Source organism: Rhododendron vialii, chromosome 12a (assembly GCF_030253575.1).
Source record: "Rhododendron vialii isolate Sample 1 chromosome 12a, ASM3025357v1".
Lineage (NCBI taxonomy): Eukaryota > Viridiplantae > Streptophyta > Magnoliopsida > Ericales > Ericaceae > Rhododendron > Rhododendron vialii.
Window position 1 is genome coordinate 22,136,462 of NC_080568.1, and position 17,604 is coordinate 22,154,065.

Sequence of the window (17,604 nt, forward strand, 5' to 3'; positions counted from 1 at the left end):
AATCGCGCGATTCTTTAGATTAAAACATATAAAGTACTTTTGTGCATGAATTTTAAAGATAAGTGAGACTGGTAATTTGGTACCAAAAAATTCAATAAATTAGTGAACTAACATTTTGGATAATGGAAGTTAAACAAATGAAAATGAAAAATACTCACAAAAATAACATTGTTAGTACTATAAGGTTTACTATTGCGTTTGTAGCTTCAAATATTTGAATTTAATGTTCCATACCCATGCTCAGGACAAAAAGGAAGGCAATTAGATTTGGGTTGAAGTGGACACGTGTGGTAATGGGCCCACTGAGCCGTTGATATGTATCTAAGCCCATAGCCACATTCCCACAATACCATCCATTGGGCTCACATACTTGGACTCAGCCCTGTGCGCTGTCCCAGGCCAGCCCATTAGTGGCTGCGGTCCATTCTCAGTAACGACATGGTCACATGGCCTGGTATTCCGCTTGGCCCAGGTCCCGTTTTATTCATTCGCCCACAACAAGAGGGGTAGTACAGTACATGGAAAACTGGACGGTTCGTGAAAAACGGTCCAGCAAAGGATATGAATGGTCCGGATTCAAGTAATCATATCTTTTGTTGGACAATTTCCTGGACCGTTTTTCATATATTCTGACATTTCCCCCCACTACAATTGGCGTTTTCCGGATGGAGGATTTAAAAATTGTTAATACTGGTCAAGTGCAAGAAGAAAGCAAAGAGGGAACTAATTAAAATAAGAATGAGAAAATGAAAAAGGACATGAATTATTGCCATCTTCTCCCTATTATTTTGGTCGTATGGGTGGACGGTGAACCAGTGGTGTGCAACTGTGAAGTTGGAATCCAATTAACTAGAAAGTGAGAGAGTGGTGCCCATCTAGTTTAAAACATACTGATAGGAAAAGAGATGAACGGTTTTTTTTTTTAAAACCAAAATTCAGACCCTGTTCGTTTAAGGGTTTTGAATTCTAATCATTATCTTATTTCTCTCTAATTATTACTCTCATTTTTCTCTCTATCTCTCCCCAATCATTATCCATATTTTTAATCATTACTCTATTTTCTTTCTTCATTACCGACAAATACAAATTCAAAATCCTAAAACGAAAAGGGTTTGATGTTTTATATGTCTATCGATGTCTGATACTGCTTTTTTCGCATGGTCGCTACTTATTATGTGAGTCATACACGATGTATCGGTCATATTACTACAATAAGCGCATGGTGGGGCTCATGCCGAGCTGGCCTATGTTTGAGTCGGGCTTCTCGCATACAAGTCTAGAATTGCAAATAATTAAGTAAATTTTTTTTTATGTATATAAATAAGTTCATACATATACCGAATCATAAAAACTATCCATACCATATATAAGTAGGAACAGAGCGTTGAGGGGGGGAGGGAGATCGACGGCGGACGTTACCTACCTTACAGGCCTAAGGTGGTTGGGTTCTTGACGAATGTGCACGGTGGTTTGAGCAAGAACGTACACCCATTTTGAGCACAACCCAAACCAATCCCCCTTGTAAATTTTTTCAAATCAACTTATATATATGATATCGAGTTTGTCAAATCTTTAATCCGTTCCTGTATTGAGAAAACGAGTTGATTGCTAATGCATGACGACTCTTTTGTACTAATTCGATTAGGCAACGATTAGATTATGCATGTCACTTGACTGCATCACGATCATCAATGCTACCTGATTTATGAGTTGATTAGTGGTTTGAGAGTCCGCCAAGAAAATGTATTTGGTAGTCTTAGAGCGGGCTCATAATTAAAGCTTGTGTTGCGGCCGCTTTAGGTCTTCAACAAATTTTGAATTTCCGGGGTCCCTCAAACTTTTTTACCCCGTATAATAGTCCAACAAAAACGCATCATTTTTTATTTTCGCTTTAAGCTCTTGAAAAGTCAGGAATGACTCTGGGTAGTCTTACGGCACCGCTACGTCGTGTGCGCCTCAACACAATTATCCACATCATATTTTTGTGGGGCCCAATAATAAGTTTATGGACCACGTGGTGGTGCGCCAAGGTGAGCAAATAGTTACTTCTCCACCAAATGGCCAACGGAAAGGATATGAGTATGGTCATTACTTCGTGGTATTCTAATACTATTTTTTAAAATTACATTTTTATGTGGGATCTATTTTTTAAGTATATGAATTCCAAAAAGAATACGTGGTAATGAGAGGTTTAGGGAATCACCACGTACTTCATTTTTACCGCCAAACTTGCAACATATCTACATGGTGTTTGAGAACCCTAAAATGAATTTTGGGGTAAACTTTGTCAAACATCCAAAATTTGAAAAGGAAAAATGAAAATGTAATAAGGAAATAAGCACTTAACTAAGCCATTATTGGAGGAGCATATATTAATCAATCCGAGGCAATTAACAAACTTAAAAAATCTTTTTCCTAAAATTCAAACTTTTTACTTCTTTGTTTTTAAGAACAGGCAATCCATTTCATTTCAGAGCCCTCAGGAAATACAATGATTGCAACACAAGATACATGAATAAACCAATACTATCAAAGTCTAGACACGAGCATACACTTCGGAAACAAACCAACATTAATACTAGCAATAGAATCCAATCAAACACTCGGTAGAAGAAGATCCCTAAGGAATTACATCTCAAACCAGATGGAGCACAGATGAAATCAAACAACAAACACCCACACAGAGGTGAGAAAGCCCCACAAAAAGGGAGAAATCTCACACAATGGACAAAAAAAGAAAAGAAAAACCCGGTAGAGGAACTTGTCGTCGGAATCTGCCGCATCGAAGCCATCGACTTATTTGCCGGGGAAGCTAGACCGAGCTAGTTTGAACCCACTTTACACAACTTTGGCTCAATCAGCTGTAGCCCAGGTCATATCATTCTCAAAGATCCAGTGACACACCTCAATTTTACCCGGACCTGAACCCAAAGCCATAAAAGCCACATGACCAGCGCTCCACGACGATGTATCCACGTGACAGATGGCAACTCCGTGGTTGATCTTGGCCTTTGTTTTCGGATCCAATATATCTGCTTCGTATACCCGAACCTTAAGGACCGAGTGACAGTAATACAGCAAATACGGGAACAAACTTTGATGACATGAAACAGACTTCGTGACCTTTCCGCCGTTGATTCCGTTGACTTTTCCGATCATAACGTCCTTCTTTGACCCCTCCATGTTCTCCGTGGTCCGAACCACCACGTTATGCCCCAACACCGAGATTGAGAAGTCGATCATGTCCTCCAAGGACCCCACGCACCGCTTGGTCTCGCCCGCGTTCGGCGCCCTCTCGCACTCGCTCACCGCCGCCGCGAGCATGCTCGCCATGCTCGAGTTCTCCTTGGCGTGAAATATCCTCTTCATCTCCGAAATCTTTGAAAACGGCAATTTTGACGAAATCACTCGGGGCAAAAACGACCTTTTCGGTAGTTTATCTTTTATATCCGGCATTGGCATAATAGTTCCCATCTTCAGCATCCTCTCCCTAAAAAACAAGCCCGGCTCCACCCACTTATTCACAGCTTTGCCATCCACCATCATCCCATTGCCTTCGTTGAACGATTTTCCGTAACCGATTTGCACGGCTGGCCCAGCGACTTTGAAGGCCTGAAGATAGTGAGGCCTTAGTTCTTTTAACAAAAAAAAAAAATTCAATATAGGTGACCAACATAAGGCAAAAAGATTAAACATGATATTTTAGCTTTATAAAATAAACTTTTAAAAATATTCATAGCATAAGAAAAATATAATTCAAACCTAAGGAAGTACTGCTCAACATTTTCTCTCGCTAATCATGTTATTAATTTTAATTGTACAAATTTATTTTTAACAACAATATGATTATTTATGTTAAACATTTTTTTTGTCAAAGTTTGTTGTGGGAAAATAACTTATTTTTGGATTATTTGTATTCAATAATGTTTTATTTTTGAATTTTATAGTGTGCAAAAGATTTGACCTTGCTCTTAAGTTACATAAACAACCACTAAAGCATAAATAAAATTTAAAACAATGATACACACACAACAATCTAAACACAACACCAAACATAACCTCTCACATGCATGTGGGATCCACAAAAATAGTGTGTGGGGCCCACATGTATGTGAGAGGTTGTGTTTAGATTATTGTGCTAGTAACATTTTTGTAAAATTTAATACAACAGGTCCAATAGTCATTCACCTTGCCTTCGTTGAACGACTTTCCGTAACCGATTTGCACGGCTGGCCCTGCAACTTTGAAGGCCTGAAGCAAATTTTAGAATGAGGCCTTAGTTCTTTTAACAAAAAAAAAAAAAATTTCAATAGAGGTGAATAATATAAGACAAAAAGATTAAACATGATCATTTACCTTTATAAAATAAACTTTTAAAAATATTCATAGCATAAGAAAAATATTATTCAAACCTAAGGAAGTAACGCTCGACATTTTCTCTCGCTAATCATGTTATTAATTTTAGCTATACGAATTTATTTTTAACAATAGTATGATTATTTATGCTAAACATTTATTTGTCAAAATTTGTTGAGGGAAAATAACTTATTTTTGGATTATTTGTATTCAATAGTGTTTTATTTTTGAATTTTATAGTGTGCAAAAGATTTGAACCTTGCTCTTAAGTTACAACCACTAAAGCATAAATAAAATTTAAAACAATGCTACATATACAATAATCCAAACACAACCTCTCACATGCATGTGGGATTCACACATAATAGTGTGTGTGGAGCCCATATGTATGTGAGATGTTGTGTGAGTAGCATTTTTCTAAGATTTAATACATGAGGTGCAATAGTCATTCACCTTGCCTTCGTTGAACGACTTTCCATAACCGATTTGCACTGCCGGCCCTGCAACTTTGAACGCCTGAAGCGAATTTTAGAATGAGGCCTTAATTCGTTTAACACAAAAAAAAAAAAAAATTCAATATAGGTGACTAATGTCTAAAAAGATTAAACATGATATTTTAGCTTTATAAAATAAACTTTTAAAAATATTCATAGCATAAGAAAAATATAATTCAAACCTAAGAAAGTACCGCTCAACATTTTCTCTAGCTAATCATGTTATTAACTTTAATTGTATGAATTTATTTTTAACAACAATATGATTATTGTAATATGCTGAATCCTTAATTATTTTATAATTGGTGTACACGTTGAGTTCTAGCTAATCACGTGAGTTTTAGAATTAATTTTATTTGCTAAAAGGCTTAGGAACACATGACCCCACATCAGAGCACCACATGTGATAATATTTCCTAAGGTCTGATAAAACGAAAGGGGATTCTACGTGTTATTCTCTCCATCGTTGTCTGCACTGCTAGCTTTTGTCGACACAGACCGCTTGCCTTCTGTCGATACAGAAAACAGAGAGAGAGAGAGAGAGAGAGAGTAACAACGAGGAAGAAGAAGAAGAAGACGACGACAACGACAACGGAAAAACCTAGGAGAGGTCCTGATTGGGATGAAATTGAAGCCCTACTTGGTAAGTATAATAATTCTTCATCTTAGATTTCATATTCTGCAAGCTTAAATCCATAATTAACTAGTTTAATTTCGGGGTCTTAGAGTTTAGGTTATGGAACTCTTGTTCATGGAATTTGGATGGAACTCTAGAACTTTTAAACTTGATGAGATACATACATGTCTTTCACGAAATTATTACAAGCACTTAGGAAGCTTGCGAATTTCTGATATTTTTACTGAACGTTCGTTTATGAGTCTACTATATTTTTTGTGTAAAAGTTTTAGAAAATAATATTAGGTACGGTGGGTTACAAAATTCCAGGAACTAGCTGCACTCAAATTCGTCACTGTGAAGTCAACACTGTCACACGTTTGGGAAAATAGCTGTATCTTTTAGCATGAGCGTCGAAATCAAGCACTGTTTCTTGATTTTGAACATAGACACATAGGCCTTTCAAAATATGTAAAGATTGTGCCTTAAAGCTTCCTGAGCAAAATCAGTTTTTGAGTTGGAGTTGGTAGAACTGCAGAATCTGCAACTCTGTCTTTCCGAAGCTAAAAGTCCAACTTAAACGGGTATAGCTATGTTGTCCGAACTCCGTTTTTAACCTATGACCTGTCGTTTTGAAGCTCTTGAAGTCTAGTTTTTAATGACTATGGTCTTGCAACTAGAAGTAGCGATTACATTACTTTTAAGCTATTGAATATCAACCTAACCTCATACCTTGACCCTAGAATCTTGTTAGCAAAATATGGGGTAATAAGGAAGTTTATCTTAGAGTTTTGAATGACTATTGATGCCTAACATATTTTTACATTACTTGCTTACTATAGGGGACTTGTGTGAAAGCTCGGATTGAGGTGAGTGACTTATACTCAAATTACATGAAATTTATACGATGTTTTGATTCAAGGCTTTATCGAACTTGTTTTGTACTATGAGTTGAACTCCATGGAAACCAATGAAACATGGAAATGTTTTTCTATCTAGCAAAGACATTCCTACAATGTGACACATAAAATGCTACAGGTAATGCTAAGACGTCGAAGCTTATCCACTATCAGGGACGCCTGGTAGATCCACAATTAGGGGGATGTGCTTTATATATCCAGGCTATGTTTCTATGACTCGAATCTCTATGAAATGTTTTGTCAATGTCCATGGAGAGCATGTACATTATGTATTGGTCATTTATACGAGCGTTAGCTTATATGTTTTCTTCATCTTTAATTTCAGGAATTAAAGAGTTTGATGGCATGGCAATTGTGCTGTGGGGTCGGATCATATGATTATTTCATGGATAGGAGTTGTATTCTGATTACTTGTTAAATTATCTAATCATTGTAAGTGGCTTGCTAAACCTTATTATTAAGTACAGCTCTGAGGTGTAGTTTGGGAATTTTAGCTCTTTTGAAGTGTAAGTTGTCGTTTTTTAGATTGCACGGGATAAGCTTCCGTTGGTTACGCACTCTTGTCCCTTCTTATTTTATATGATTCTGAGAAGTTATATGTTAAATATGGCCTTGGTGATGGTTACACCGGCGGTTTGTGATGGCTAAGACTTACAGGGACGGGCCAGGGTCGTTACATTATTTATGTTAAAACATTTTTTTGTCAAAGTTTGTTGAGGGAAAATAACTTATTTTTGGATTATTTGTATTCAATAGTGTTTTATTTTTGAATTCTATAGTGTGCAAAAGATTTGAACCTTGCTCTTAAGTTACAGATACAACCACTAAAGCATAAATAATATTTAAAATAATGTTACACACATAACAATCCAAACACAACACCAAATACAACCTTTCACATACATTTGGGATCCACACATAATAGTGTGTGTGGGGCTCACATGTATGTGAGAGGTTATATTTGAATTATTGCGTGAGTAGCATTTTTGTAAAATTTAATACAAGAGGTGCAATAGTCATTCACCTTGCTTTCGTTGAACGACTTTCCATAACCAATTTGCACAGCCGGTCCTGAGACTCTGAAGGCCTGAAGCGAATTTTAGAATGAGGCCTTAGTTCTTTTAACAAAAAAACCCAATATAGGTGACTAATATAAGGCAAAAAGATTAAACATGATATTTTACCTTTATAAAATAAACTTTTAAAAATATTCATAGCATAAGAAAAATATAATTCAAACCTAAGGAAGTACCGCTCAATATTTTCTCTGACTAATCATGTTATTAAGTTTAATTGTATGAATTTATTTTTAACAACAATATTATTATTCATGTTCAACCTTTTTTTGTCAAAGTTTGTAGAGGGAAAATAACTTATTTTTGGATTATTTGTATTCAATAGTGTTTTATTTTTGAATTTTATCGTGTGCAAAAGATTTGAACCTTGCTCTTAGGTTACATATACAACAACTAAATTATAAATAAAATTTAAAACAATATTACACACACAATAATCCAAACACAACACTAAACACAACGCTCACATACATGTGTGATCCACACATAATAGTATGTGTGACCCACATATATATGAGATGTTGTATTTGAATTGTTGTGTGAGTAGCATTTTTGTAAAATTTTATACTAGAGGTGCCAATAGTCATTATCGATCCAATATGCAAATAAGAAAAAAAAGAGATTAGTTTGCAAAACAAGTCGGGCTCTTGCTGGGAGCTGAACCCGGGAGCTATATGCTCTCCAACTTGCACACACCTACCATGCTAGCGCTCAACATGTACCAGAACTCGGAACAATTAATATATATTATGTAAACGTTTTATGGATAACGAGCCCTCAGTTTTTGCTTAAATTCCGGAAGCTTAAAGCGGCCGTACCTTAGGTTTCACCTCAGGGTCAGCCCAGTTGATGAATTTGTCGTCTTGTGTTTCCAGGCTCGGGGATAAATCTGGAAAGCAGAGCAAATCGGCCGAGGAGCAGAAGGACTGGAGTTGGTTCGCGAGAGCGTTTTGGTCGTTTGCGAGTTTTGAAAAAGTCGCGGATTCCACGGCGGTGAGTGGGGAGGCCTTGTTGAGGAGGAACCAGGGCTTGGGTAGGTCGTTGGAGATCTGTATCTTCCAGTAACGGATTAGAGACGCTTTTGGCGTGAATGGGTTTGCCGCGTCTGTGGCAGCCACCTACATTGGCAAGATTAATTAAAACACGTAAATGCAGATTAATGAGAAATAGTTAGAAATTAGAATGTACATAGATTTGAGGGAATTTTCATTAGGGGAGTCGACGTTGCAGAGTGAATCTTACATTGAGAGAGGAGGAGGAGAAGAGTAAGTAGAACAAGAAGGATAAGTAAAGGAGTAGAGAACTCATGTGGTTAAGTTTGTGCATTTTCTCTTGTTTGAGAGAGAAGGGAAAGGGTTGTGAGAATCTTGGTGGGAGAGGCTGCCTTTTATATTTGAACTTGAGAGAGACTGATCAGAGAGAGGGAGGGAGGGGCCTAGTCCACTTGACACAGTTGGTCCTCTTTGCTTTCCAAAGAAGAATGATATGTCATTATTCGTATTTTTATTTTCTATTTTCGGAGCAAATCTAAAAATTTCGTCCGGACCGTACGATACATATGCTGATATGTGTACATATTGTTGTGTTGGTAGACTATAGACACCCCAATTTAAACTTATTAATCATCCTTAATTTGTGGCCTTGAGGCTTTCCGATGATGAAACGGAATCAAAACAGGACTTGGCTAAAATTTGAACGATGTTTCTTGGTCTTTTTCAAAACCAAAATCCCCTTTTTTCCCGACACACTGAGGGCAAAATGGGCACACATTTCAACGTATAAAATATTTTTGAATGAAACAAATTAGGTTAGAAAGAGGCTCAATCAGCTTTCCAACGCTTCGAAAAACACCCAAAATCGAGTCGGGAGTATCTGTGGCGCCCCTCTGAAGTTTGGCAGCCATTAGCACTCGAGAGTGGTCCTGAGCGCCCATGAGTGCCACTCTTGAGCGTTCGGGAACTCTGATAGGCCAATGCATGTTGAGCTTTGACCATTGACCATGGCTTTTTCAGATTTTTAAACCTGCAGTTCAAATCTGCAAGTACCAGAGGCCTGCCTGAGCCAGCAGGAAGAACAATCATCACATTTTTCCCTCCAAAACTATTTTCCATTTTATTTTTCAAAATTCAAACATGTTTATCACTCCCCTATAAATACCCCTCATTCAGCACACAAAGGGCACATAATTTCTCTCCATAAGTCTCCTATTTTCTGAAAAATCCCAACCTTCAAACCTCTTTTCAAACATTTTTCAACTTTGATTTTCAAAAACAATTTTTGAGAAAAATCCAGAAAATCACAGAAAAATCCAAGTATCTTAGACAAATCTAAGACTTCATTTTCTTATTATATCAATCCACTTTCAGCCCCCAAATCCATCCAAGGAGAAAAGTCCAAGCTTGAAAAGGTATAAACACCTCCATAAGCTTGTTTTTTCACTTCTGAGGGAATCAGGGGCTCACACCAGTTCCTTAGACTGGTTGTGAGTTCTTTTGATTTGAGTTCTTTTTTTTTTTGGGCTCACTCTTGAGCGCCCGGGACCATTCTTGAGCGCTCAAGAGTGCTGAGGCATCCCAAAAATCACATTTTTCCATTGTTTGTTTCATTTCAGATGATTTTGTAGATACTGGGTGTGCACTGGTTCCTCCAGAGTCCAATTAAGTTTATTTTCTGTTTGCAAGGAAGGGATACTTGGATATTCAAGGTTTGTTCTTATTTGTTTGAGTTTATCGCTGAGCAAACTTGCCTAAATATTGCTTTAATCCATATCTTTGTGTTTGTATATTCTATTTATTGTCAAAAAGTGTTAAGATCTGTTTTGCAGGAGCAGTGTGGCACTTCTAAGTGCTCGAGACCTGTCCTAAGCGCTCAGGAGTGATCTCAGTGATACCAGTTTCATTTTCTGTTATCATTCACATTATAACATCTCATTATTACATCCTGTACATGGGCACATGTATACACTCACCTTGTTCTGCTTGTAAATACGTGCTAATTACTTTTTATGAAACAAAATATTTTTAATAAAATTCCACTAATATTGAGTAGAGACCGATCTTGTATGGGGCGAGAGGGGTGCCGTAAAACCCTTCCCCTCTCGTAACCTGACTTCCGAACCCAAAACAATCTCTGGTTTTCAAATTTAAACAGTTATTTTCAATTAAAACTTTTTCGGGTGGAAAACCTCAAATCCGGGTGGCAAACTCCTTAATTTTTCTAAAAAACACTTCTTTTTTTTTTGGGCCATCCAAAAGCCTTCCGGGCGGGTAGCCCACATAGACTTTTTGTTTTTTTTACGAATGTTTGCTTTCCTTGTGATTTTGAGAGATGATATGTGTCGTGCATTATTTCTTTTGTGAATGCAGTGTGTATCATTCTACTATTAAAATATTGAGATTAAATTCTTTTCGGATAAGGTGAAAATCTCATGATTTTCGCTACCCAATGTAGGACTTATTGAGCAGTCATTGCAGTAATTTGAACCGTTCATCTTGTAGAGCCTGAAAAATTATACGTCCATGTAAAAAATCAGCTTGATCGGACATCAAGAACTGTATCAAAACTTAAATTTTGGTTTATTAAATCGACGGTCATGGACAGTTTAACTTAAAATACTAGTGACAGAATTAGGCCGTCCGTTTTATAAACCAAAATTCAATTTTTGATATAGTTATTGATGTCCGATTAAGCTGATTTTTTTGTAAGACATGTTAATTTGCGGGCCTTACGAGATGAATAGTTCGGATTATTACAGAAAATGCTCGGTAGGGCCCACAATGGACTGTGGTTTTCCGCCTCATCCGGACATAACACATCCTCTAAAATATTATGTCACATATTAAACACTTATGGTACATGCCTTAAGGTCCTTCAGAAAATTTAAGGAGATCAGATGTTCGTGTGAAGGACGACATTTTGCTGTTATGACCCCATAAAAGGCCTTTTATCGATGGATGTACAATCCAAGAACTTTTAGCTTGTGAGTTTTACTGGATTTCAAAACGAAACGAAATAGTGGAGCTCGTAATTTCGTTGGATTTCATTACTTTTCTAGTTCATCGATGTGGATAAATTTTAGTTTAGGCTCAGTTAACTAAAAGTAGGGATGAAATCGGTTCGGTTCGGTTGGTTTTTTACCCCTTTTTAAACTGAACCGACTAAGTCGGTTTTTGTATCTTCCAAACCGACACCGACCCAAGCCTAGAAGCAACCGATCGGTTCGGTTGGTAGTTTTGGCGGTTTGGTTCGGTCGGTTCCATCGGTTTTTGACGAAAATGGCAGTTGGATGTCCAAATCCATCCATAAACAACATAAATCATACAAAATCACGTTCAAATTCATCAATAAACAACACAAATCATACCAAATCGTGTAAACAAAATAGAAAAAAGATTCTTTTCAAAAAACCCTATTTTTTTCAAAAAAAACTGCTGTGTTTCGAACCTGTTGAGTGTTGATTGTCGAGATCTTAGAGTGAGATGAGAGGGAGATAGGTGTGGATTGTGCTTTCGGAGAAGCAATCTATTCTTCATTCTCCGGTGCGATCTTGCGATCTGTTCTTTGTTCTCCATCGCGATATGTTCTTTGTTCTCGTAGGAGAGAGAGAGAGAGAGAGAGAGAGAGAGAGAGAGAGGTGTTCAACGTGGAGTGGGTAGTGATGTCGGCGATGGGAACTGGGAAGTGAGGTAGGGGATGGGTAGAAGAGGAGTAACAGATGTGGGGGTATTAGGAATTTTAGGATGTGGGGGTATTAGGAATTTTAGGATCAGATGATCGTGGGTATATATATGTGATTGATCCAACGGCGAGGATTGAAAGCATAATCTCTTTAATATAATCGGTTCGGTTCAGTCTGAATTGGTTGATTTTTATATAAAATCGAAACCGAACCGACTCATACCTAAAACCGACCGAAATAAGCAAAAATTGATCGGTTCGGCTGGTTCAGTCGGTTTTTCGATTAAAATTTTCATCCCCAACTAAATGAGACTTGATTCTAAGAAGAATAACTACTACTCCACTACTAAACTTGTACAAGCATTGGATTGGAAATCTATATCTATACTATATAGTATTGCAGATGAGAATAAATTATATACACTGTCGGTATAAATATTTGTTTTCTTCAAATCATTTATATTGTGTCATGTTGTCAAAAAAGTGATCCCAATTAATAGAACATGGTAGCGTGGCGCAATGTAATTGATTTGAAAAAAAATAAATATTTTTTGACATTATTTAATTGGCTTACACAGTTACCATTTATTTAATTGGCTGACACAGTTACCATTTATTGCAGATCTCATTGCAGATCAAATGACTTTTCGTGAGGAGGAGCATGAGAGCGACAAGTGGGCATTATTTAATTGGCTGACACAGTTACCATTTATTTTCTTACAGAAAATTAAACAAGAAATTATAGTGTAAATGTTTTTGGTTGATCTATCCTTAAATTGAGGGATAATGTTTTTTAATTTAATACCTTACCTTACCTTACCTATGCTTTATTTTTTTTACGAAATTGAGAACATTATATTAATAATAGCCCAGCGACACTTACATAACGGACTTCATCACAAATATCTTGAATAAAGCCAAACTAATTATCTAACTACTGTAAAACGAGAAAAATACAAGGCAGTCAATGTCTTTCGCCCTGACCCAAAAGTTTAGCCTGACGCAAATAACAACACTTGCAATCTGCTTTATATTTATACCATCAGCAGTCTCAAAAGAGATAAAATACTAGCCAAAGATAAAAGACAACAAATATCCAAACGATTAGATAGACTCTAACCTAGTATGAACCACCAATAAACACTCCAAAAACTACAAATTTGACAACCACCATGAGTTGTCCTGCCAAAAACATCGTGTAGGGTAAGAGCACTGTTGGTACGAATATTATTGTGAAACAGCCGTCTCTGAAAGAATCCGATCCGTAGGCAAAATATTCATCCAAAGACGAAACTAAAAACTCTCTAACGAACGAGAGGCAAAACTCTCACACATAATGACAAGTCCTTAATCTAAAGATGCAAGAGAAAAACAAAACAAATTAAGAACCATGACCTTTCCCTCCCACCCCCGTACAAGGATGTGAAACCCCGGGGAAGGGGAAGAGAGAAGAAAAATATTTGTGGTGGCTAAGGTTTTGAGAGCAAAAGACCTATATCCTTAAATTGTGGGATAGTGATTTTGAATTTAATACCTTATTTGGCAATTTAAACAACAAATATGGAAGCATCCTAATACTTCTTTCCATGTCTAAGGGTTTGTTTGATAACTTAAATTTAGCACTTAAAATTGAATCAATTAAGTAATAAGTGATTCAGTAGGTTTGATAACCACATTTTATATTGCTTAACAAATTAAGTACCACTTAAAATATAGACTAAAAAGTTGAAAAAAATTAAGTAGCTTTGAGCTACTTAATTCTGGCTGAATTTTTGTGTACTTACTTTCAACCATCATACTACCACCACAACCACCACCACTCCACCACCACCACTACCACCTCCACCACTACCATCACTACACCACCACCGCTCCTACCACCACCACCACCACTACACCACCACCATCGCTCCTACCACCACCACCACCACTTCCACCACCTATACCACTCCACCACCACCACTCCTCCACCACCACATCAGCACCACCATTCCACCACCACCACCACATCACCACCACCAGCTCCACCATTCCACCACCATCACCACTCCACCACAACCACCACTACCATCACTGCACCCCTACCACCGCTCCTATCACCAATTCACCTCATCCACCACCACTCCACCACCACCGCCACTCCACCACCACCATCACCACTCCCACAACCACCACCACAACCACCGCCACCGCCACCACTACCACCACCACACCACCACCACCACCATCACTACACCACCATCACCGCTCCTACCACCACTCCTCCACCCCCACCACCATCACCACCACTCCACCATCACCGCCACTCCACCACCACTACCATCACTACACCACCACCACCATTCTCACGTACCACTCCACCATCACCACCACTCTATCACCTCCACCACCATCATCACCACCGCCACCACTCCTCCACCACTCCACCATCACCACCACTCCCACCTCCACCACTCCTCCATTATTACCATAAGTATATTGTGACTATTATTAAATTAAAAGAGAATTGGAACAAAATTAATTCATCATTTTTTAATTTAGTACTTAATATATTTATCAAACAGCTTTTCAGCTTAAAAATTTCAACATTCAGCTTTCAATACTTAATTTTTCAGCTTTCAGTTTTAGTTTTCAGTTTTATCAAACAGCCCATAAGTTCTGAATTAGTCTCCCTCAAAGGAGATTGTGTTAGAGCATCCATAGTGGAATAATCAAAAGTGGATAGTCAAAAGTTGTCACATCATCATTTGCTTATCAATTTAAGGAGTTGCCAAGGTTAGTAATGTAAATGTCTATAGTTGTACAATCAAAATTGAATAACCAAAAGTTCTCACATCACCTTTTTCAACTTATAAAAATCTAGAAATTGTGACATAGAAAATAATTTTTTAAAAATAGTTTTCAAACTAATAAATACAGGTTATTAGAAAAAGAAAAATAGTTTTTGAAACATTGATTCAAAAAAAAAAAAAAGTTTTCGGGGAAAAAGTTAAAAAAAAAACAGTTTTTTGAATAAAAAAAAGTTTTTGAAAAAAAGTTTTTTTTTTTTTCAAAAGAATAGTTTTGGGAAATTTTTTTTAATAAAAAAACTGTTTTTGCAAAAAAATAAAAACTGTTTTTAAAAGTTAGAAACCTGTTGAAAATGGAAACATGTTGAAAATTGAAGATGGAGAAGGTTTTTGTGTAATGATGGTGTACGTGATTGAGAAAATATGAGAACAACTAAATTTGATTATTGGTAAAAGATTGCTAGTTTTGCTTATCCTAGCTAGGGCTAAAATTTGATGAGTTGCTAAGAGGTTTCTAAGTTTAATTATTTCAATGTGAGCTCTTTTTTTTAGCAAATGTTGTCAACTTTAGCAACCTTTTGGTTTTGATTAATTATACCACTGTGGATGCTCTTAGAGATGAAATTTGTCAATGACTGATATCCTAATACTTATTTACTGTCTTCCCCATTCTATGCTACTGTTATTTTTGCATCGTCCCTCCCATTCTTTTATTTCTCCCTTTGAGTGATATATATCCTCTCCTACTTACTGTCATTCATTTGATAATTTTGAAATTCCTACTGTACACATATCGTAATATATATGCTTCAGTAATGAGTTCCCGAGAAATTAATTTTTTCCGATTCTATTTCGCTGCGGCAAGTTGTTATCCTTTAAGATTTCTCTTATATATGCGTGCAATATTTATATAGGCATTGTGTGGTGAACTGAGGAATACATACATAGTAGAGTTCTGAAAGAAGGTGATGGAACCGAAACTTTAATATCGATCGGGAACAAAGTGGGGTTTTGTTTGCTCCATAACTGCCTGTCGATTGGATAGAAATCAGAAAATTAGGTAACAGGTTGCAGGGGAAGAAGACTTTTGAGGTGCTTTGCAACCCAAATATTTACGTATGCAAAAGTACGTAGCCAATTACGTACGTATCTCTTCACAAACTACAAATTGATGCAAAAGCAAGAAGAGCATTATTGCTTAATTTTCCCATCAGCCCGCCACCGTCTCCATCAACAACGCAATAATGCTCAGACGAGTGTGAGGGAGGGCAATAATGCAAGCATTATTGCTTTTTCCCCTAGCAATAATGCTCAGACGAGTACTGTCTTCGCATCTTCCATCAGCCACCGTCTCCATCAACAGCGTTCTGAAGCAAAGGCATGTGTCGTCCGTCCCCACTTGCCGGTTGGCACAAGTCCAGTCTCCAGCTCGGGTGGCCCACCGCTACGATCCCACTCGCCATCTGTTAACTAAACGAACCGGCTGCACTCTGCAAGCATTCGCCACGACCGAAGAAGCCGTCACAGAAGCCGCCGGGGAGAAATGACGGTGCCGTACTGCTCGGATTCGAGGAGGAAACGACAACGCCGAGCGGGAACAGGGCACCGTTATTCCTTGAGCACCCAGACGAGAGTGAGGGAGGGCTAATCTGTCCGAATAATTCACTTTGTACTTGGCGTGCTTCATTAAATCGGGGGTAGAGCCTAGGGCTGACCTTAGGCATAGGTCCATTAGGCAACCACTTAGGATATTCTGTTTTGGCCCTAATTATTGGGCCCCAAAATTCTGAAATAGGTTAAATATTATGTATGTCAAACATTTGTCATAGAAGAGAATATAATGGGATGGTAAGGTCTCTGCACTTCAACCTAGAGGTTGTGTGTTTAATACACGGGGACATCATTTTTCGAGCTGCTTTTGTGAAGTTTTACAAAAACATTGTTCAAATGGAAGGTGGTGGAACTCAAACTCGCCATCTGGGGACTCGGAAAATCATGCTCAAAGCATGCGTTCCACCAAGGTACAAGGCAGACTTGCTTCTTATATATCTTGGACAACCAATTTATATATAAAAACATAAAAGGCCCCATTTTTAATATATCTCGCCTGGGGCCTCCAAAATCTCAGGATCGAACTTGGTAGAGCCGGTGGGACTCTTGTGATGCATGAGGCTAGGGTGGATGTTGTTTTGTTTTATCGTTTGGATATGGTTTGGTTGGCACAAATGAGTGCATGTCGGTAGCTAAGGGTAAGGTGGCTGCAAGTCTGGGTAGTTGACCTTGCGCTACAATAGGCCGCCGCCTATTTTTGCAGTTTCCCTTTCATTTGGAACCATGGTCATTATAAGCCTAATTAAGTCCTTAGTGGATCTTGTGCACGTTGTTAAACTCTCGTTCATGCATGTTTTATATTAATGTTGCTCATTTTGTGGAATCGTGACTGTATATATATTGTGCTTTTATTCTTTGTCAGCGTTGTCTTTGATTGGTGCATGGTGGCCTTTATTTCGGTCCCACGTAATTCGCCAAGCGCATTTTATATGGGATGTTTGAGTGTTTCGGTGAGCGAGTGTAGCATCGTTACCTTCGTGGGGGCATTTATCTCTGCATGTGTTTCGGCACTAATTTTGTTCATCTTTTTGCCAAGGCATGCATGTTTTATGAGTTGCAGGTGAG

General features: G+C 37.7%; 1 protein-coding gene and 1 long non-coding RNA gene across 4 annotated transcripts; one reads left to right on the forward strand and one right to left on the reverse strand.

Moving 5' to 3' along the window:
* Window positions 1-2,554: 2,554 nt before the first annotated feature.
* LOC131311199 (polygalacturonase-1 non-catalytic subunit beta-like) lies at window positions 2,555-8,838 on the reverse strand. Of its 3 annotated transcripts, XM_058338543.1 has the most exons (6): window positions 8,705-8,838; window positions 8,281-8,580; window positions 7,411-7,473; window positions 4,810-4,872; window positions 4,189-4,251; window positions 2,555-3,612 (listed from the first exon to the last, which is right to left on the reverse strand). In XM_058338543.1, the coding sequence occupies exons 1-6, from the start codon at window positions 8,786-8,788 to the stop codon at window positions 2,854-2,856; spliced, it is 1,332 nt and encodes a 443-aa protein (XP_058194526.1). In that variant the 5' UTR covers window positions 8,789-8,838; the 3' UTR covers window positions 2,555-2,853. The 3 variants fall into 3 exon arrangements, with proteins under 3 accessions (XP_058194526.1, XP_058194527.1, XP_058194528.1); XM_058338544.1 differs by lacking the exons at window positions 4,810-4,872; window positions 7,411-7,473; XM_058338545.1 differs by lacking the exons at window positions 4,189-4,251; window positions 4,810-4,872; window positions 7,411-7,473.
* Window positions 6,252-7,010, forward strand: LOC131311201 (uncharacterized). Its single transcript, XR_009195454.1, has 2 exons — window positions 6,252-6,335; window positions 6,712-7,010. It is a non-coding gene; the product is annotated as an uncharacterized LOC131311201 (long non-coding RNA).
* Window positions 8,839-17,604: the final 8,766 nt, after the last annotated feature.